The sequence below is a fragment of the Centruroides sculpturatus genome, unplaced genomic scaffold, assembly GCF_000671375.1.
Source record: "Centruroides sculpturatus isolate CEXI.00-Female unplaced genomic scaffold, Cexi_2.0 scaffold602, whole genome shotgun sequence".
Lineage (NCBI taxonomy): Eukaryota > Metazoa > Arthropoda > Arachnida > Scorpiones > Buthidae > Centruroides > Centruroides sculpturatus.
The window spans coordinates 254,668-277,051 of record NW_019384890.1 but is presented as its reverse complement, the minus strand read 5'-3'; the positions used below and the strand labels follow the sequence as shown (position 1 = coordinate 277,051).

General features: G+C 31.8%; 2 protein-coding genes across 3 annotated transcripts in view; one reads left to right on the top strand and one right to left on the bottom strand.

The window, feature by feature from the left end:
- LOC111631217 (AP-2 complex subunit sigma) overlaps window positions 1-2,761 on the bottom strand; it is a 7,999-nt gene extending 5,238 nt beyond the window's left edge. Inside the window, exons 1-3 of the mRNA XM_023375420.1 lie at window positions 2,632-2,761; window positions 483-632; window positions 244-417 (exon numbers count right to left, since the gene is read on the bottom strand). Coding sequence (XP_023231188.1) covers window positions 244-417; window positions 483-632; window positions 2,632-2,634 — 327 coding nt within the window. The 5' untranslated portion in view covers window positions 2,635-2,761. The remainder of the gene's footprint in view (window positions 1-243; window positions 418-482; window positions 633-2,631) is intronic.
- Window positions 1-22,384, top strand: part of LOC111631215 (DNA-directed RNA polymerases I and III subunit RPAC1-like) — a 68,185-nt gene that overhangs the window by 43,292 nt on the left and 2,509 nt on the right. Inside the window, exons 1-9 of one of the 2 annotated variants that reach the window (XM_023375418.1) lie at window positions 10,667-10,733; window positions 10,881-10,952; window positions 12,229-12,336; window positions 12,770-12,902; window positions 12,973-13,092; window positions 17,676-17,725; window positions 20,108-20,173; window positions 20,247-20,313; window positions 21,485-21,607. In XM_023375418.1, the coding sequence (XP_023231186.1) occupies window positions 10,671-10,733; window positions 10,881-10,952; window positions 12,229-12,336; window positions 12,770-12,902; window positions 12,973-13,092; window positions 17,676-17,725; window positions 20,108-20,173; window positions 20,247-20,313; window positions 21,485-21,607 (802 nt within the window). In that variant the 5' untranslated portion in view covers window positions 10,667-10,670. Of the gene's footprint in view, window positions 1-10,666; window positions 10,734-10,880; window positions 10,953-12,228; window positions 12,337-12,769; window positions 12,903-12,972; window positions 13,093-17,675; window positions 17,726-20,107; window positions 20,174-20,246; window positions 20,314-21,484; window positions 21,608-22,384 lie in introns of those variants that run through there. The other variant, XM_023375419.1, reaches the window with a different exon arrangement.

The following is a 22,384-nucleotide window of genomic DNA, read 5'->3' as shown; positions in this document are numbered from 1 at the left end:
GCATAGAGCCTTTACTACATGAAAATGAAAATTAATGAATACACTGTGTACAGTAATTTACCTGATAAGACAGACCTCAGAAAAATACTTTATGAGAGCTTTTATACTTTTATAAAGCTGTCTATAATGAAAATTAATTAACTAAGGATTTTTTTGCCCTGCCAGGGTGTGGCCGAGTTATCCGGAGTGCCGGGTTATCGAGAGCCGAGTTTTCAAGGTTCTACTGTACTAAAACTGTCTTACCTTGTAAAAGTTGAACACTAAATCAAGTTCACAGACGTTGTGGAAATATTCATTTAATACTTCTACAAAATTATGAATGGCTTCTAAATATGCAAGATTGTTATCGCTCACATCTACACATATGCAGAAATACAATCCAGCATATCGACGGTAAACTATTTTGAAATTTCGAAACTAAAATTCAAAAATTAAAAATCATATGATTTGAATAGATGATATAATATATGATAAATAATTACCTCGACAAAATTTGTATGTTTGGCATCTCTGACTGTTACAACAGCATGAACTTCCTCAATCAGCTTCTGCTTTTCATCATCATCAAAATTCATGTACCATTTTGCAAGTCTAGTTTTACCAGCTCTATTTTGAATAAGTATGAATCGAATCTAAAAAAAAAAATTAAAATTTAGAATAAAAGTTTATTAAATTTGATAATTACAATTCTAAAATATATAGTATATTTAAATTTGCATAATAAATTATATGTGAGAGAAGAAAATCTCCAACAGCAGCAACAATATTTTTATTAAATATATAATAATTGTTCAGTTTTTTTGTATATTGTAAAATATTTCATATAATTTTGAATTAAGAAAATCATTATATGTAATTTTAAATATTGTACATAATAAAATGCAGCTTACATTCTTAAGAGTGTAAAAAAAAAAAAAATGTTTAAAATAACCAGATTAGATTTTATTTCATTGTGTTTCATTGTAAAAAAGTTATAATTTATTATTCTAAAATATCACTTATGGTAGCTGCTATTTTGATGTGAATGTGTCTCTTTAATCCGATCAATTCAGTTTGGTAGACTATCAATACAGCTTTCAGGTTAGATACTTCTTTTATTGTTTTGACATATGCATTTCGGACTTATATGTATTTTAAGTTCCTTTTCAGTTCAAAACTAAGGTTCTGTCTTCTAAAACCACGGTGTATTACGGGTAACGTTGGAAAGAGTTTAAAATACAGGCATTTAAAAACACTTCAAATACATTTTCACATTAATACGGTAAACCTGTTTTCTCCATCCATTTGTATCCAATATTCTTCTAAAATATTCTTCTAAAACCGAACTGAATTGATCAGATTAAAGAGACACATTCACAACTGAATTGATCGGATTAAAGAGACACATTTACAACACAATATAATTTATTAGTTTATTAAAAGTTATAATTTTATTAAAATAATTTGGATGTTACAAATATCTAAATAAACCATCACTACCTTTTACACTGAACAACTTAAAATTGTTTCACATAGTCAGGATGATAAATATGTTAGAGTGAAAAATTTAATAGAGAGAAAACATTTTTCAAAACTTTATATCTCAGTTTTAGACTTCATACATATATATTTGGCCACCAAGTAACAATTACGTTTTGATTTGGTTACTTTAGATAGGTAGGTGGTCATTTAACAGAGATTCAAAAGGTGATAAAGAATTAAGATCAACTTTGGATTCAGTATTTCCTGCTCTTACAATTGGATTTATTAAATAAACCTCCAAAACCTTAATACTAGAAAATATTCAATTTATGTAAATTATCTAGACGACTAGTAATCTTATAAATTTTCATATTAACTTAACTATATCCAAAATGTATAATTAATTTTACTTGAACTGTTCTGTAATTAAAGCTGCAACTGTGCTTCTGTGCTCTTACAGATCTTTACTAAGCAGGCTTGGTGCACCCGCGCAACGTGAAAAGATCTTAGAACTCACACACCTCACGTTATACCTTGGTCTTCCAATTTAATAACAGCACATATTTACAAAAACAGACTGTACCCATGGGCAGTCCCTTTTCGGGTGATCTGCGCGAGTCGGTTGTGCATCAGTTGAAGGGAAAAGTTATGGAAATTAATTTTCGGACAGACTGAGTGTTCAAATTTCTCCATTTTTTCTCCCTTATTCATAAACAGCTGTTATAATATTAACATAATGAATGCACTCAGCAGAATAACAGTAAATATGGAGTATTGTAGTGATTTAGATGATACCAAAAACAAATTACACTCAAGACAAGTCTTATTTAGTGTTTTATTGACAGATAAATGCTCCACCATTACCAATTTTTCCTGAATTTACATCTAATTGATGAGAATTTCAAAGAAAAACACTTCTACTCGAGATAATTTCATTATAATAACTTGTAAAAGACCTCCAGATAAGTATATTTGTGTATAAACAAGTAAATAAGTCAGAAAATATTTAAATATTGTAAATTTATCCGTACCAAGCGATGCTTGGCTACGTTAATATAAAGTTACGATAAGTTCGTCTACCGACAAGCTTATAGCTTAATTTACTTGCGCATTGTACTTTATTCGTGTTCTTAAAAGATTATTACGATGTTACGTACGAATCGCACTTACCATTTTACGTTCTTTACTTCAAAACGAGCCTTTCAACTCATTAAACTCACATAACACACCCACAAAATTGAAAAGGAAGCGATACCGCTTATCTGAGCATGCGTATACAAAATCGTCTGGTGATGTTTCGTCGTTTCGGTTGTAAGATGTTAATTTCTTTCCTTTTTATTTTAATTTTTATAAAAATTGTGTAAAATTTATAATAAATTAATATTAATAATGTTATAATATGTATTATTAAAATATTAAATAATTTTTTTTAAATGAATTCGGTATAATTTAATTTCTTCACACAGTACCAATTGTTTTGAACAATCGTGTTTTAGATAAAGACAATGTCACTAAAAGACTAAGGTACTTAAAGATGGCTTTGTTGTCTAAATAGTGAAGCCCACCAGTGGCCATGCTGTTCAATTCCCTGAACATTGGGAGTTCGGTCGTGGGTTTGCGCCTGGCCATCTGGAGTTTTTCGGGTTTTCTCCGCCAGTTACCATTAAAAAATCTCTCGGAAAGCATTATTTCCCCGCTCTCACGTAAAGCCGGGCAGTTTAAAAAGCTTCGGCCAGATTATCGGATGATAATGCCATCGCTCTTTCGGAATAATATAGCCGGAAAGGCTGCATACTCCATATAAACCAATGACGTAGAGCTCTATCTAAATAGCTAGCAAAGCCATCGCATCTGTCGTTTCTCATCCGCCAGATAGCTGACGCAATGATGGATAGCTTTTTCTTTTTAATTCTTTCGTCCCTGTGGGAACTAAGAGGCCTTTTAATTTTTTAAAAAGTTTGTCATGAAAATTCGGGCAGATGATGAAGGACGACGCCCGACATATCCAAAACAGATGACCTCAGGAAAATTCTCGGGGTTTTTCACCAATCTGGATTTGATCTCGGATCCACAACTTAACCGCTTGACAATCCAGCCATGTTAGTAGACTTGACAAGATACACCTTTCATTACTCTATAGACATTAATTAACAGATTTGGTTTAATGGGATACGACATTACTTTGGCAGATCGCCGCAATATATGAGTAATCTGCCAAAGTAATGTCGCCCGGCTGCGAATTTTTTTATCTAATCAAAATAAGCAAAAGCATAGTCAGCTCACTTTTCTCTAGAAAGCGAAATAAAATTTCTCATAAGAAACGACATTAATAAATATNAGATTTACCCAATTAACTGCTTGATCCTCTTATTTTCTTAACAGTAATTAAGACAATTTAGAATTCGAGCAATTTATTTGCTAAATTCTATTAATTATCAATTAGAGATTTTATTATATTATCAAATATGATTTTAAAATGATCATTTACAAGAAAAGAAAAAAAAAATTTCGAACAATTTCACTACATAATAGCGCTTTTGCGAAGACAAACAACAGCTAACTTTCAAAGTTTTCGAATGAAATCTTTACAAAAGCCCAAACTACTTATTATCTTTTGATTTTAAAATAAAATTGTACAAGAAAAGAAAAAAAAAATTTCGAACAATTTCACTACATAACAGCGCTTTTGCAAAGACAAACAACAGCTAACTTTCAAAGTTTCGGAATGAAATCTTTACAAAAGCCCAAACTACTTATTATCTTTTGATTTTAAAATAAAATTGAATTGAATTTATTGATTCTAGAATTAACGTCACGTTCATTTTCTCTGGCGAATGAAAATCTTCAACATGATTGCTGAAGATTTCCAATTCTGTAATCCATCTGGAAGACTTCAATAAAGTTACGAAACACTTTCGATAATTTATAAATGCGATTTAGGCTGGTAATTATCGATTTGACTCCATAATTAAATATTATATTAGTGAAATACGAGCCTACATAATCCAAATACTTGTATGGCCACCGCGTAAGTGTTTTGCAATATTTTGGCCATCGAGTTCTGTTAGGGCACATCAGGAAAAATTATTCTGTTGATCTTTCTTTTTGTAACGGATATCCAATTACCCTAGCAAAGAGCTTCTTTTGTCATTTCTTCAGACAACACCCACGTGGATCCTTCTTGAATTTCACTGCTAGTAGTGTTTAATGTTCCTTCATATATCCGAGAAACACGTCTTTCGGATTATTGTTTTTCTTGCGAAACTTTAGAAACCGATTGATTATTGTTATTCCCGAGGACCCCGACGCACTGTTCCAGAAAAAAAAAAATGTCCCAAGAAAAAGAAATCGAACGAAAGAAGTGATTTACTCGAAGATTCCGTAAGAAAAAGAAAACCCCATTCATTTTTTAGTGTGTTTTCAGCAGACCATTTTGCTATTTCTATCGTATTAAATGTCCAAAAAAAAAAGAACGTTTCGGCACAACCGTTTTAAAAGTTAGTACTTTTGAAAATTACACTAAAATTAAATTTTGCTTCTAATTCTGAAATGTGTATAGATTTTGCTTCATATAGGAAACTATTATGATATTAATTTTATTCAAAAATATTACTTATTATGGAAATAAATACAAATTAGGATTTTCCAAAGGAAAAACTTGCCGAAAAAATAAATCTGCACAGTTTAAAAGATGAAGAAATGTTTAAAATATACTTAATATTAATTCGTTTATATATTAATTTCTAATTGTATAATTTCTTCTAGGATATTTAGTGATCTATAACTATTTATAAGTTCTGTATGAATATAATTTTATGCAAATTTATGAATTAAGTAAATTAAAAAAAAATTACAAGTAATTAAGATTATTTGCCGATTTCTATACATAAATACTTATTTATTTTTATGGTATTAAAATTTTTTAAATAAAATTAAAATACTGTACTTGAATACTAAGATTTTGAAGAATTCAACATGGCGATTATATTTTTCATTAGGCATACTGTATAAAATTTGATGATTCGTTCTTCATAGTTTTTCACTTTTATTTTGCCAACTATAAAAATGCCACATCCGAGTTCTTAGCCTTTTAAGATTTTAAGGTTTGCACTGGAAATTCAAGTAGAGCACTAATCTCTGCTCTCATTATTCAAAGATGCCATAATTCTGGAATAATTCCTAGGAGACAAAACTACCGAACATTGGTAGTTGGTCGCGGGTTCGTGCCTCACCAACAGACTAGTCGTGAAATTTTCCGGAGTTTCTTCGCATGTCTAACACCTAATTAGACGCCAGTTTACCATAGAAAATACTCCTGAGAGACACGCAATCCTCTTTGACAGATTACTCATGATTGCATTTACTTATCCCATCAATCCAATCTCATCTAATATTCAAAGCTTTCCCCTGAAAATTCGGGATAAATGTATCAAAATTAGTAAAAATTTGATGTTAATTCGTTTAATGAATTATTGGGCTGCAATTTGAAAAAATTGTAGACCTATAAATTCCCACTGTCGTCCGTCCGTACGTCCATTTGTCTTTTTTTAATTAATCTCGAGAACGGAGTATCATGGAAACAAAGTATATATTTTGTCCTCACACTCAGTAAAGCAATTTTTAAATTAAATAATGCGTTTGGTTATTTTGGTCATGAAGATTTCAGCATTAGCTACTTCAGCAGAACGTTCGTTCAGCGCTCTATGACGTTTAAAAATGTATCCTAGATCTACAATTATTGATGCAAAATTTAATTACTTTTGCCCACATTCAAAATTTTGTTCCGGCGCTTCTGATTCTCTTCTCATGATCTGGATGTAGCCTTTAATAGAAAAATATACAGGCCTATAAAAAGTTTTCTATTATTGAATACAATTTCCAGAGTCCCAACCGAATACCCAAGATATATAAAACAATCTGTAACTGTCTTCATGTTCATAATTCAAAATATTACTGTAATCATCTTCTGTTCTGTGTTGTCACATTCACACATTACTGTAGAAAATAATAACTACCAGTGGCGTGCCGTCATTGGAAGCGGTGGATGCGCCGCTTCCCTTGTATTTTCTAAAAAATAAATACATATTAATTTTAATTATATGAAAATAATCGCACAATATTTTATTATAACCGCATTAGGTATCTTATTACAAATTTCTATACTACACGTGAAAAAAAAATTGCTATTGTATGTTCGAATATTAGTGGCGGAGTGGAAGCGCTGTATTGTCAGCATCCAAAAAGCCAGATTCGCGCATGCGATTTACAGAGCACCAAGCTCACCCGGTTTAGCTTTGCGGCCGGATGGCCGAGCGGTCAAAGTGGCAACCCACCTCTCTGGGGGACCCTGGTTCGAACCCGAACGGGTCGAAAAATCCCCAGGAAACCTTCGGGGGTGGTCCGTTCTGATATGTCGGGTCCCGTCATATCAGCAGCTCCATTGTGGGCCTGGCCGAACCAATAATGGGCTTGCAAAAAGAGGCCCTCTTAGTGCCCACAGGGCGGAGAGTTAAAAAAAAAACCCCGGTTTAGTTGGTGGAAGCCTAGGACCTTGGGTGGATGCTACACGTATACCGCATCCAATTCTATCCGGGACCGGTTCTGGGCTGTTAGCCACCTACCCGCTAGATATTTGGCCGCCCTCGCCCGATTAGGCGAATCGCGAGTAGATTTATAACTTAACCCAACCGATAAGAATTTACTGATATGTTTTTACGATAGTTCTGTATAATTGACAGGAGTTTAAAAAAATCCATTAAAATATTTGATATATTTATTCTCTCCGATTTTATATTACTCACGGATTCAATGTTAAACCAGTGATATTACGATTTCGTATATCCCATCTTTAAGGGGATGTAGAAAAAAATGTGTACAATTCTTGTATAATGTTAAAAAATTAACTGTTACTTTGATAGCATCATTTACGACTAAATTTAATGAATGAGAGAGATGCACCAGGTACAGAAAAAGCTCTAGAAATTATTTTCCTTACATTTACGATTGATATATCCGTTTGTCATAAAAATTTGTTTTTCCCGAGACTACAAATGTTCGAGTACAAAGTAACTGATTTCGACTTATTTCTACTTAAGAAGTAGTTAAATAATTAAGCGATTAGGGAATTGGGGACATAAATAAAACCCTGGCGAAAGAGCCGAAATATTACTTAAAAGCTTAACCGACCCAATCTCTTATCGAGTACAGTGGGGACTGATTTCTTCGAGATATTAGATGTAATAAAGACAAATTTTTTCAGTTCAACGAGCGTGACCGAAAAGTTGTAAATTTTGGAAATTTCCGTGGACAACACCTGGTCCTAAAACGAATTAGTTAGAAAACAAACGGCGGACAATCTATTAAGTTTAACATATTTAGATTTTTATAGCTGTGGTGAGAAACGTTTAAAATGTACAACAACCCTGTCACGTCCTTTGAGGTATACTAGTGATGCGACAAAAGAGGCATTTGACATTGACCGGTATCGGCACCCTGGGGATTTGGCAGCCCGCGTGCATGCACTTACCAGGACCGTCTCTGATTCCATCCATTAGTCACTCGTAGGGAGCTATTTGAATAAGTGGATTGTTTTAAGCTTTAAAAAGTAAAGAATATTTTGTTATTTTTATGTACGTTTCTTTACAAAGCTATATTTAATTATAATTTTNGTGGACTTTTATAAAACTCCCCGCCCGTAGATACTAAAAGGGCATGTTTTATCGTTGTTGTTTGTTAAATTACGGCAACGCAACACTTGGGCGATCAGGTGTTTTAAGGGTAATTGGCTTCTACTTAGGCGTTACAGACGTGGAGAAAACCCGGAAAACTCCACGTAACCATCCCGTCCCGGCCAGGCGCAAATCCACGACCGAACTCCCAGTATTCGGGGAACGTAACCGCTTGGCCACTGGTGGGCCGGCCATGTTTTAGTAAGCCCATTATGGATTCCGGCAGGACCACAACGGGGCGGAAGAATGGTGAAGCATGGGGCCCGACATATCCGGACTGACCACCACCTGAAAAATTCCTGAGGCTTTATCGACCCGTCCGGATCCCAGTTCCTCAGAGCAGCAGGATAAATTCAATAAAACCCAAGCCCTTCTGGTTAAGAAAGGAATAATGACATACAAGTTTGGAATGATCAAGACCACTGTATTTTTCGTCAACTGCATACAGAGATGGCTGGTCGGTAAACGCAATACTAAATTCTTGCAAAAAATTTTTATCGACTCCATACGAAATGATTAGGAATTTTTGGAATATCTCCGGAACGGATCATAAGATTCTAAAACAAAAGGTTTATTGCACATCTGAAGACCCATCCCTATCTATCGACACTTAATTCGTTCAAACTCGCCAAGAAATCTACGAGGAGTTCGACTAACAGAAAATCTCTGTAGCGGAATATATATATGGGAAGGTGGTGCAAGATGGGGTCATGGGGTAAGACGGGGACGTCTTTTCATTTTTGGTTAATGAGCTATTATCTAGCTGTTATTTGAGGAACTAAATGTCTACTTCGAAATGGATCATGGAGCGAGAGAACGTTCAAATAGCTCTCTTTATTTGGAAGTAAGAACGTTTTTCATGTTTCAGCAATACAGTACTTCATCTAATTTTACACCTGCTAAAAAGTTTCTACAAAGTAAGTATCATTGCGAACTTTTACATTACCTTTCAGATGAAGATATTATGGTATTCGAAGTAACCTCTAAGACTGTAATTGTTTAGTTTTGAAATGAAGTTTACCCGTGTTTGCAGTCAGTATGAAAAGTGTACGTTGAGGGCAAGATGGGGTACCCGTCTAAGTCTAACCCCAGGTTGACCATGAATATGGCCGATGAATCCAGAAGTATTTTCGGAGGCAGGCTTTATTGCTGAAGAGACGACAAACGGGCCCCTTCAGCAAGGGTAGGCCTAACAAGAAACAAAAGACAAATGACACAGAATGCCTCTATTGTGGAGGGTTATACTCTGTATCTACAGACAGTTGGGCTAAATGTAGTCGTTGTGATAAATGAGCACATTGTTCTTGTGCCAATATTGAAGAAAACGACAGTGTAACCATTTTAATTTGTGCTTCCTGTATATAAAAATAATGTTCCCACCTTATCCCAAGGGTGGGGCAAGATGGTGCATTTTACTTTTCACTTAATATTACTTAAATTTTACTTAAACAAAAGCTTAACCGAGTACGGTGGGGACTGAAATTATTTTTCTAGTTCAATTAGAGTGATTTTGGAAATTTCCGTAAACCCTGGTCCTAAAACGAATTAGTTAGAAAACAAACGACGGACAATCTATTAAGTTTAACATACAGTATTTAGATTTTTATAGCTATGGCGAGAAACGTTTAAAACTTATCAACATTTCGGTTATACCAGATATTTCTTACAGATATTTGAAAAATATACTTGTGATCAAAGAAGTAAAATTGCTTGTTTATTTAAGAATAGAAAGTTTTAGCCAGTGGCGTAGCGTGGGTGTCAGCCGCCCGGGGCGGAGGAAAATTCCGCCCCCCCTTATTTAGGTATCTCAATTTAAAAGACTAAAATTCAGTTTCGTCACAGAATATGTAATGAAAAATTAGTGCTAGTGTTGCCACCTTTTTAAAATCGCCAACCCGGACGGTGAAGTTTGTTCGAACAGAAGTTCCTGACGCATGCGTATGTCATTTTGCAATGCGAAGAATAATTTGCAGTGCATGCCGGTTCTAAATCAGTTACAGTTAGCGACTAGGGAGACTTGGATAGGAGTAACGCAAGTGACCTAGCTCTATTGGATATTTGGATATTGGAGGTGTAAATGATTACAAATGAATCGTATAAGCAAAGAAAAAAAAAAGGGTCGACAGGTCGCGCACGACATCCCCGGACGGCGAGTCGGATGGTAACACTATTCCGTGCTCATTTCAATTTCTATATCAATTTCATAATGATATATAGCAAAGCGACGGCGGATATTGAAGGCCTTCAACATCCGCCGTCGCTTTGCTATACCTCATTGTGAAGTAAACGTAAATATAAAATTATTAATTTTTTTTAAATTTTGTAATTCATATATTACTTAAAACTGAAAATAAATTTTAAAATTTGTAGTGCTTTTTAGTGTAAAATTTTGTTTATTTTTACATTTTATATTTTCATTTTGTTAAAAAAAAAAAATTATTAATTACAAAAATTGGCAACAGTTGTGTTATTATTTTCAAAATGGCGGCTACCATAGAAGATAGAAGAACACGTGTTAGACTGACAGAATATGAACAACAAAATGTAAATTATTAATTAATTCACAGACTACATTTATTTGTTATTTAATTTAATTTAGTACTAAAATAGGTTAAAATAACATGTTTAAAAAGTACAAAGAAGTATTTAAACCAGTTCATTTATGTTATTTTTTTTAATGGTTTTGTTTAGGTGGAATCGAGTGACTTTCCTGGAAATTATCCTGGATACATCGACGAATGGAATGCTAAAAAGTTTGAAAAGGTACTTCAGTGTGTCCTTGATGTCCTTCTGTATGAGATTATATTTTGAGTCTTACAATTAGAGATTATTTCAACAAAAAATTCAGTGGATGTTTATCTGATATCATGATATGGCCTCTTCAAACTCCAGACTTAACAAATGTTACAGTTTAGGATATTTTGAAAGAAAAGATACCTAAACTCATTAAAACAGTTGAAGAAGAACACTAGAAGTTACTTTTAGGTACAACAACTACTTAGTTACATATGACTAATGAACAGTCATATGTAACACACCCAGCCTATTTAATTAACTTATCCCAAAATGCATTTCGGCCTTACTGGCCCTATCAGTTGGGTGACATACAAAATAGAGTCTATGGTGACAATTTGCCAACTAGTGTTGCCACCTTTTCAAAATCACTGACCTGGATTGCAGGTCAGGTTTGTTCAAACAGAAGTTCCTGACGCATGCGCAATGTCATTTTACAATGTGAAGAATAACGTGCATAAATCAGTTACAGTTAGGGACTAGGGACTTGTGTAGGAGTAACGTAAGTAACCTAAATTAAGAAAGAACAGGTACAGATAAGTTAGCTCTATTTGAGACGTGTACGATTGTACATGCAAAATAAAAAAAAAAAGGTCGATAGTCTGTGCATGCCACAGGTCGGCGTAAACAGACTAACATGGCAGAATTGCAGATGATTTTCAGTGAGTGTGAGTTCTTTCACTGTTAAAATAGTGTAAATTTGTAAAAATATTTGCAAGAACTTTGTTTAATCGCAGTTTCACAATTTCTACGAAATTCCTGGACAAAGTTAATAGTTTACCCGGACAGTGAGTCAATTCCCGGACTGTCCGGGTGAAAACCGGACAGGTGGTAACACTATTGCCAACATTAAATATTTATTAATAGTACAATTATTACAAGTTATTACATACACATTATTAACAGAATTCTAAAATTATCACTAGTACAGTAACACAACAATAGTAAACAAATCCAGTAAAAGGGACTATTCACAAGGTTTTTATAAGAGTCCTTTTTTTCATGCCCTTAAGAATTCATGAAAAAAAGACTCTCTTAGTGCCTGTATGACAGAAAGACTTAGAGAAAAAAATTGTCAAAAATTTATTTTTATTTAATCATCATTAAAATAAATTATATTTGAGTAATAAGAACAGATTTATTCTTTATTAAAAGTAGCATGTAATATATTAATTTTAATGTTATATAATATAAATTAAAATTGTAATGTTTTCAATTAAAGAATAATTTTAGTGTTTTTGTATAGAATCTACAGATTAATCTTATCAGATTGGATGATATGGAAATGGAGTTTGATATCATAGGAATTGATGCTGCTATAGCCAATGCTTTTAGAAGAATACTTTTGGCTGAGGTAAATTTACTTTTAAAAAAATATTTTTATTGTAATGTTAACTGTACAGTAAAAGTCCTTTAGTCCAGTATGCTTGAGGTTCAAAATTAGCAGTTTCAATCAGTGGTATGTATATCACAGGATATACAAGGAGGCTTGGTTATTGCTGCAGATCTATAGACAGAAAGCTCAGGTGCAAATGTGGAAAGGTTGAGAATGGCTGCTTTATATAAAGTTTGGCAAAGGTGGAACAATTTCATTTTGTGCCTTAGTTCAAAATTCTAATGTGATCACCTTTCCTTTCCAACCTCACTGCAAAGAATGGGAGTTGCATCTCCAAAACAAAACCCTTTAGTCCTTGACTGTAAAAAGAGTCTTGCTCTATGATCAAAACAATTGTTTTGATTATAGAGCACTTTGCAGTTCCACTACTGAAATTTTATAACATTTTTAGGTACCAACAATGGCTGTAGAGAAAGTGTTTGTTTATAATAATACAAGCATCATTCAAGATGAAGTGCTGGCACACAGATTAGGACTTATTCCAATCAAAGCAGATCCAAGATTATTTGAGTATAGACAAGAAGGTATATACAATGATATAAACATTCGTGTGTTTCAAGCTTTTTAAAAAATGCCAAATTTCTATCATTACAGGAGATGATGAAGGTACTGCTGAAGATACCATTGAATTTCATTTAAAAGTGAAGTGTACCAAGAATAAAAATGCTTCAAAAGATGCAGCTATTCCAGAGGACTTATATTTGAATCATTTAGGTACTTTTACAGTATTGTATTGATTTAATATAAATTGTAATGACTAAATATGTTATTATTATTATTTGAGTGCATAATTTCCTAATGTAATATAGAGAGGGATTTAATCCTTAATACAGTGAAATGCCAAATCTGGACTAATTGGAGCTGGACAGATTTTCAAGTATACATGTAAATTAGCATTTTAAGTACTGTAAATTTAAAATGTACAGTACTCTAAATCAAGTTTACAAAGATTCAAAATATAATTTACAGAATCACTGTATTTCAGGTTGTCCAAACTTTGTCACAACAGAAGTCATACATTACCTATTAGAAATATGAGAGTTGCATTCTTTATTTAAACTGTATTTTATACAATGGATATATATTCCTGTATATTTAATTATAATAATTTATGTGGCCACAGTAAAGGTCTACGAGAGTCACATGCAGCTTGTGAGCTGCAGTTTGATTGATTTCGTACAACGCAACTTCTGGTTTTGCTCTAAACACAGTTTTGGAAATCCTTCATACAAAATTTCACAATTTTTAAGTGTAAACTTTTATTTGATATATATTTTTTTATTGTACTTTGAATTATGATTGTTAATTAATTATTGATTGGAAATAAATTATCGATTGCTTTAATAAACATATATCTTCTAGTAATGAAAAGAATAGTATACATTTGCTAACTTCTGGAATGTAGTCCCAAGTTTTGCATTAGTCCTTTGCACTTTTTTAGAACATAACTACTGTGTTATACCGGGGATACCTGTACAGTGGGTGATCAGTTAACAAACATAATCCGTTCCAAGATTTTGTTCGTTAACTGATTATCGATTTACCATAGGTTTTTATGGGAACTTGATTAATTCGTTCTGGAAACTCCAAAAAATAAAAAATATATACTTTTTTACTATATTTATATGTAATAATAAAAATACATATATACAGTCATACCCCGGACTTACGCGATAGGTGGGACCGAGCGATAACCGCGTAAGTCAAATTCGCGTAAGTCGTGGTATAATTTCGCATATAAATACATACAAATTATTTTTAATTGGGACCGGAGATAAAAGAAAACAATAATTTAGAAAAAAATGTTTAATAAAATCTTAGATAATACATACGTATAACAAATTATATTATTATACAATTTTTCACATTAACTTGATTATCACACCATAATTTTAACATTGTTTCCACCTCAGTGATAATACCGTGACATTCACGAATGATGCTTGAATTTAAAGATTGAGCATTTTTTACAGCTTCGAGAATTTTTTCTTTATCTTTTATAATTGTTCTGACCGTCGATTCCGGTAGATCAAACTTCTTTACCAATTCACAAATTTTCATTTTTGTATCGAAGTCTTTAATAATGTTAACTTTACATTCCAAAGATAAAGTTTTTCTTTTCTTCTTTGATTCAGAAGAATCAGTTCTACTTCGTTTGGATGACATAGTAGAGTGTTAAGACTAATCATATTCATTATTGTAAATTGCGCTTAAGTTAGGCGCCATCTATTCATTTCTTTTGTATGTCCGACGATCAAAAGACCGCTTGGGATCGAGTCTGTTTATAATTTGAAAGGTAATCTTGTCAGTTGTATATACAAAAGGTAAATTGTTTACAAAATGAGTCTTTGTTTATTATCTGATAAATGTATACTTTTTTCGTCAATTGTTCACGATTGCAGATGCCTTTGTGTAAAATCCAAGTAGGATGTATGTTAGCTAATAAATGTTCTCGTTAATCTTATCTCGCCATTTGGTTCATTCACGGTTACAAGAAATTACCACATAGAGTCTCTCAAGTCTCCGTAGATATAACAAACAGAAATAAATTTCACAAAATAAATTGTCGCTATGCGTCGATTCCGCGCGACACGTCCGAACATGTAAGCTGGACAATAGTGTGGGGGGAGTGAATAATCAAGAGTTGCGTGGCGCTCAAACAAAAGATGAATCAACGAGATTTTAAAATCACATAACTCCGGGTTCGCGTAAGTCGGGGTATGACTGTACACAGTCTTTCATTTTTATTAGTCATGATTTTTCCATTTGTGGGGGTTAAAGAATCTGTCTAATGTTGATTGTTTTTCTCTCTTCTTCAGGATTTTTTAGAAGCGATTAATAGCATTGTAATTGTAGAGATCCCTAAACCTATTAACCTCAACCTAGTTTGGATGCCATTCTAAGACCATCATTCTGACATTCTCTCACTTCTTCAAAAGATCTTTATTAGCAGATATCAGCGTTAATCCTTTTTCATAAGAAAACATATTTTGCTGAGTTTCTTGGTGTTTTCAAGAGTTCTTGGCATTCTGTCGTCAAATCAGTTTCAGGTTCCATTATGAACTCTTCAATGTTCCTTGTTTCTCAGATGTGATTTTTGTTACTCCTTAAGTTGCTTGGGTCTTCTTGATTATACAGTATCTTTCTTTGATAAGATTGAACTGCGGTCTTCTGTAGACCTATAGCCATACTGCCCAGCAACATCAAACATCTGCCCACTCTACCTTTGCTATTATACTCTCACCTTTCGAAAATAAAAACGGACACAAAAACTTAAGTGCCCGCCCAACAGTCTCACGATTACTATAAAAGAATTGTTTCTGTCAGAAAAATAAAAGGGAGAGTTTCAAAGTTTGGGAGGAATACTATCTGATCAATTTAAACTGGGTTGAGCGTTGATGGCGACGTCTCCCGTGCTCCAAAAAGTTTTGAATTGTTGCCTGAAGATAAGGGAAAACCAATCAGTATTCATTATTTTACGTCACTTCTTCTTGTGTTTGTTCTGTGACGTGTTTGTTATCTGAACATAAAAATATTTCACGAAAGTGTTTGTTAACCTGATCACCCACTGTACCTGTATTTTAAACAAATTTTTATTTTTATCCTGGAATATAATATTTTTTGTCAATAGTGTCAGTTCATGTTATATTTGCATTATCATAGAACATATGATTTGTATTTGAATTCAAAATTTCTGATATCATTTTGTGTTTAGACAACTTATGTGAAGTTTTTTCTAATTTGCTATCCTATAGGCACAGTGTCATTTTTCCATATCCATTGGGGAGAGTTGATGGAATTAATATATTGGGACAGAGACATCTGTGAAAAATTCCTGGAGAATTGGTTGCCCAGATTTGATCCCATGTCTTCCAGGCTGACAGCCTATCTTCTTTGACCATTTGGGTGTTTAAATTATGTGAAGTTATGTGGTGAGAGTTGATTGTATATAAATACAGTTTTCTATTTTTGCAGTCTTCTGGAAAACTGATGATAGTTTTTAGGAACCATTACGTCGTTAATTCATAGGAAATGGACCATATAATTGTTCTGTGTAGAAGCTTGTCATCTAGATACAATGTATGATAACCATCATAAAATGAATTGCTCTATTTCCTGTAAGTTCAGTGTTGTAAACTGAGATTACATTCCTGGAAAAACAATTCTAACCATATAGTAAATTAGCTCCAAGTGAAAGAAATGGCATTTCATAAATCACAAGAGAAAGTTTATCCTAGTTGTAGATATTGTAAAAACTTTGTATGATATACATGTTTATTTCAAACATAGTTTATGACTTTGAAGTGATGAAATAAGATTAAATGATCAATTGCTTTATTTTTCAGAATACAGAGTCTTTTAAAAAAAAGAATGCTACCATTTTAAATTATTTTAATTACATTAATTATTATCCAAGACTGTTGTAATGTACGATTCTCTCTGTAGTGAGCTGGAACATATGAATAATAACTCACACCTACCAAACTATTTCCAGCAAAAACAGTTTAATAAAACTTAACAAAATTATTATTTTTTGGCCATATTAAGTGGTCTGCTTCAGGTTTAAACATTCAGAAATCGAATGTCTAAATAGAATGCAAATTTGGAACATTGCCAATGTTCTTATTTCATACGAAGAATTTAACATTGCAAGTAAATAACTGTAAAAAAAAGTTTATTTACTTGCAATGTTAAATTCTTTACACAAAATAATGATGTCATAAGAATATTTGACAATTTGTATTTTATTTAGACATTCAATTTCTGAAGCAAACCACTTAAATAGCCAAATCTTAAGTTTTATTAAACTGTTTTTACTGGAAATAGTGTGTAAGGTATGACTTATTAATTGTTATAATGTACAGTACATTATAACAATTGCAAAACTGACAAAATTTCACATATGCCCATTACAATTTCTCAACGTGCACTTTGTTTCATATGGCACACGTCTACCTAATACTCAAATTCTTTCTACACTCACAAAAACAAATCCATTGTTACTCATGTTGCATGATAATGAATGATTTCAGCTTTGCGAACTGCATAACAGAAAACACCTTTTCTGTTGCCGAGTTGCCATTTTCTTTTATGATGTAGACAATAAGACATTTGAATGTAGATGGGAGATGAAACTCAGACAGTTATTCTATCAATTGGTGTATGTCATATACTTCTTTCATAATAATTAATATCATTACAGTAATTTAAAATGGTAGCACTCATTTTGAAAGATGCTGTATTTAGATAAAACATTTTTTCTGAAATTTGATTATTGATATTTTTTATATTTTTAGTATATTCTGGTCAAATGAAATGGATTCCAATTGGAAGTCAAGCTGAATTGGTAAGTTTATTATTGTGTCTATTTTATATTTTTAATAAAATAAAATGAAAATATTTCAAAAATAAACATTTTAAATTTGTGTTTGATAATATAGAATTTTTATATATTTATGCTTCTAACACAATAAAGTGCTATAAATTAAGACACTTGGCGGGTTGTCTCATCTTTATTTAGTTGAATTTATTTATGCTTCTAACACAATAAAGTGCTATAAATTAAGACACTTGGCGGGTTGTCTCATCTTTATTTAGNCCGCCAAGTGTCTTAATTTATAGCACTTTATTGTGTTAGAAGCATAAACGAATTGCAAAGCACGGTTTCATATCATCAAAATAAGAAGTTATAATATTGAAACGGCGGAAATCATCAAAAATTTAAAGAAGTCAACTAAATAAAGATGAGACAACCCGCCAAGTGTCTTAATTTATAGCACTTTATTGTGTTAGAAGCATAAACGAATTGCAAAGCACGGTTTCATATCATCAAAATAAGAAGTTATAATATTGAAACGGCGGAAATCATCAAAAATTTAAAGAAGTCAACTAAATAAAGATGAGACAACCCGCCAAGTGTCTTAATTTATAGCACTTTATTGTGTTAGAAGCATAAACGAATTGCAAAGCACGGTTTCATATCATCAAAATAAGAAGTTATAATATTGAAACGGCGGAAATCATCAAAAATTTAAAGAAGTCAACTAAATAAAGATGAGACAACCCGCCAAGTGTCTTAATTTATAGCACTTTATTGTGTTAGAAGCATAAACGAATTGCAAAGCACGGTTTCATATCATCAAAATAGAATTTTTAATTATAATCTAAGAATTAAATGAATTTATATATACTGATATATTGTTAAATAGTTAACAGATAAATTTAATAAGTTTTATTAAAAAATATATGGAATTATTGTAAACTTTTATCTCTTACATTTAACATAAAATTATCATATAATTTTTTTCAATGTAAAAAGATATTTAGAAATTTATAACTTTTTCAATGTAATTAACTGATTGTAGACAATATAAATAAAATTAGTAAATATTAATCAATTATAAATTATTTATTTATGGAAACTGAAATGATGGAGTATTGTATGTATTCACATTTTGGGATGAGATTGGGTGGGACTTTTATATACAAAAATGACCTTTGGCATTTACCTTTTATCAACACTAAAATCCACTTAGTCTGTTCTCAAATGAATATCTAGAAATGATCATAGAATAAAAATAGTAGAGGTATAGTTCTGATTTCTATATATTCTTTCCTATAAATTCACAATGTTAACATGAAGTATTTTTATCTTTTTATTTTGTCTATGTTGTTCATCATCATACGTAAAATTTTGTTTTCTTTCCATTTTAGTCATACAAATGAATGTAAAGGTTACTTAATAATTAAAATTGTGTATTGATTAACAATTTGGAAGTGATTACTTAAGATAGGAACCATCCATAAGTTATGTAATGCTATTTTTATACTTTTCAATTACCATCCCACTCCCTGTAATGCTCCATAACAACCCATCCCAAAAATTATGTAATGCATATTTTTGTTCAACCCCTTAATTGTATTAAGAATATAAGTTATTAATTGCATATACAGATTTACCATTACCAATCTATCATCTTTGGGACTTGTAGGGCCATAAAAGTGATTTTGTTAATAAAGTTGATATAATTATTATAGTTGAAAAGTATAAAAATAGTGTTACATAACTTATGGATGATGCATATCTTATATACTTGTTATATAGGGGTATTTATTAGAAAAGCACATTGTATCTTTCATAATTTACTTTCAAGTCTATAATCAATAGTTTGTCATAATTGTTGCATATTCTTTAAGTCGAAATTTATCATAGCAGGTATTAAGATACAAAATGGTATCATATAATATTTGGTTATTTCAAATAGAACCCACTAGATGTTTTAAAATGTATTTTTTCAATCATATTTGGGTTCATTGCAAATTATTTCTGCTTCAAATTTGTAATCATATTCACCCAAGATGGCATACAATTACATGCTGGCCAAATAGCTATGATAAAAGTATCTGCTCAAGAGACCTGTGTTTAAATCCTGATGGGATTTTCAAGAATTCTCATAGAATGTGTGATCCACATATATCAAGTCTCATTCCATAACTTCTTATGTGCTCCTACTGCAAATTGATCAGAGGTGAGGTTATAATATGGCCCAGCATGAGTAAAAGTAGAGAGATCTGTCATACAACTTATAGTTGGCTGATGCAGTACTCAGCAAACAATTGATCATATAATTGCATATTAATGATGATTAAAAGATTTTATTAAGTTTATTATTTATTACATGAGTTCTTAATATAATTAGTACAGAGATTAATTTATATGTAATTTTAGTATGGTGAAGATGCCATAAAACCAGTTCATGATGACATTCTAATTGCAAAATTAAGACCTGGTCAGGTAAATTTGCATTATCATTAGCATTTTTTATTAAATTCTTAAAGGGTTAAGATTATTTAAAACTTTTTTGTAGGAAATTGATGTTAAAATGCATTGTGTAAAGGGAATTGGCAAAGATCATGCTAAGTTCTCACCTGTTGGTAAGTAACTTAAATTTTTTTTTTTTTTACATTTTTCTACATTGATTTATATTATTGGGCATTAATTTTCTGTATTTTTATCAGTTATTTTTATCATTTTCTTCTTTATAATGTTTGCTTAAATACAACATAAGAAAAAAAAAACAAAATACTCTGTGACATTTGGCATAAATATTTCCACTCTGACAAATGCTTTGAAAATAAGCAAATTTGGTCAGGTATTTCTGAAATTTGCTATTTCGTGGTCCATAAACTTGAGGGTCAACAGCAATTAGTAATTTATCATAAACCGTTCTTTGCACATATACCTTTATTTCAGATCTAATATTTTATTAACTTACACAAATGTTTTCAACTTTGTTAAAAGGTCATCTTCAGATATAGAATGCATCAAAGATTTAATGTTAAATGGAATTCAAACTACACATTGGATTTAAACTTATTAAACATTATGGAAGTTCTGATTGGAGTTTACAAAAATGTTATTTTATTCAATTTTATATTGCTTATATTATATTTAAGTGGATGAAACAAAGGTCAACATGGAATCTACTTATTGTAAAGGGCATACATATGTGTGCTGGGTTATTTCACTTCATACAATGACTTCCATGCATTGGATACAATGCCGGTCCTTGAAGTTTATTGATTTTTATATTTCAAATGCTTCAGTGTGTTTTAATGTCAGATTTTATTGGGCAGGAATTATGATCTTAACTCTGCCTCAATTGATTTTTGTCAATGCTGTAGTTGGATTTCCTTTTTAAACTGTGGTTTTGTTTCTTGATCTAAATGTTGCATTTGCATATTCTGATTCCTTGTTAAATCTTTTATCCTTTACCATCATAGTGTACACTCTCAGTGTTTAATTCATTTTACTTTCTTGTAATTTGATATTCTTAATTAGGTGTCAGTAATAAATATTTTTACATCCTTTGAATTAGCTAAACGTTTTATTAGCGTATGTCTAAACTTTCATAATTAATTGTATGCATCTAAATTGACAAGTTTTAATATTCAATATGCAGGTTAATTTTTATTAATGTATAATAATTATTAATTAAATTAAATTGATATATATTTATTACATTGAAAAACATCGAATTAAATTTCTTCTGCATACATACTATAATTTTTTGTGTATTTAATATTTGATTTTTAATGCAAACAGCTACTGCAACCTACCGTCTTTTACCTGAAATCACTCTCTTGAGAGAAATTGAAGGAAAAGAAGCAATACAATTGAAAGAATGCTTTTCGGAAGGCGTTATTGAAATTGTGAAGATGCCTGATGGTAAGTTATTATTTATAAGAATGATTTTCATCTTCAGAGCTCATTCACAATTAATTAGGTTTTTCCTTTTTTTTTTATTGCTGTACTCTAATGTTCTTTATCTATGCCTGCCTTTATTTAATGTTTCTTCCTCATTTGGTCCCAGAACTTATCTCAAATCAATCCAATTTTTACATAAAATAATTGTAAATTACACGTGTTTGTACATTTTGTCTATTTTCTATTAAAAATATGCATTTTCTTCTTGAAAATTTGTTTTTGGAATTATGGTCTGTAAAATTATTTTTTACAATTTTGAATGTGAGAATGTTATGAATAAATTAACATTTTAAGCAATTGAACAAGTTGTGGCCGCCAGCGCCAGAGATCCTGAACACTGTCTGGCAACACTTGCCAAGATCACGAACTCTGTCTGGCAACACTTGCCAACAAGAGTGGCTGGCAACGTGAGAAAAGGCGCGAAAGTTCGTTGGATTTTGTCCGGGTGTTGCCCGAGGATGTCTGTGACAGTTCTAACCTTTTCTAATAAAGTTCTTTTTTGTTACTGTTCGTGTTTGCCTGCTTAATGTTAGATCTAAACATCAGTAGGATTGAATGACAAAGTGGTGACCCGAACGTGATCCGATTAATGAACTACCTGGACTTTCGACTGAATTGGATAGCGAACAACTCTGTGTCTATGATGGAACTTTTTTAACAGGATATGCAGGTATGATCAGTTTCTAAATCGTAAATTCGATAGGAAGACGGTGGGTAAATCTTACCGAAGACTAGGAG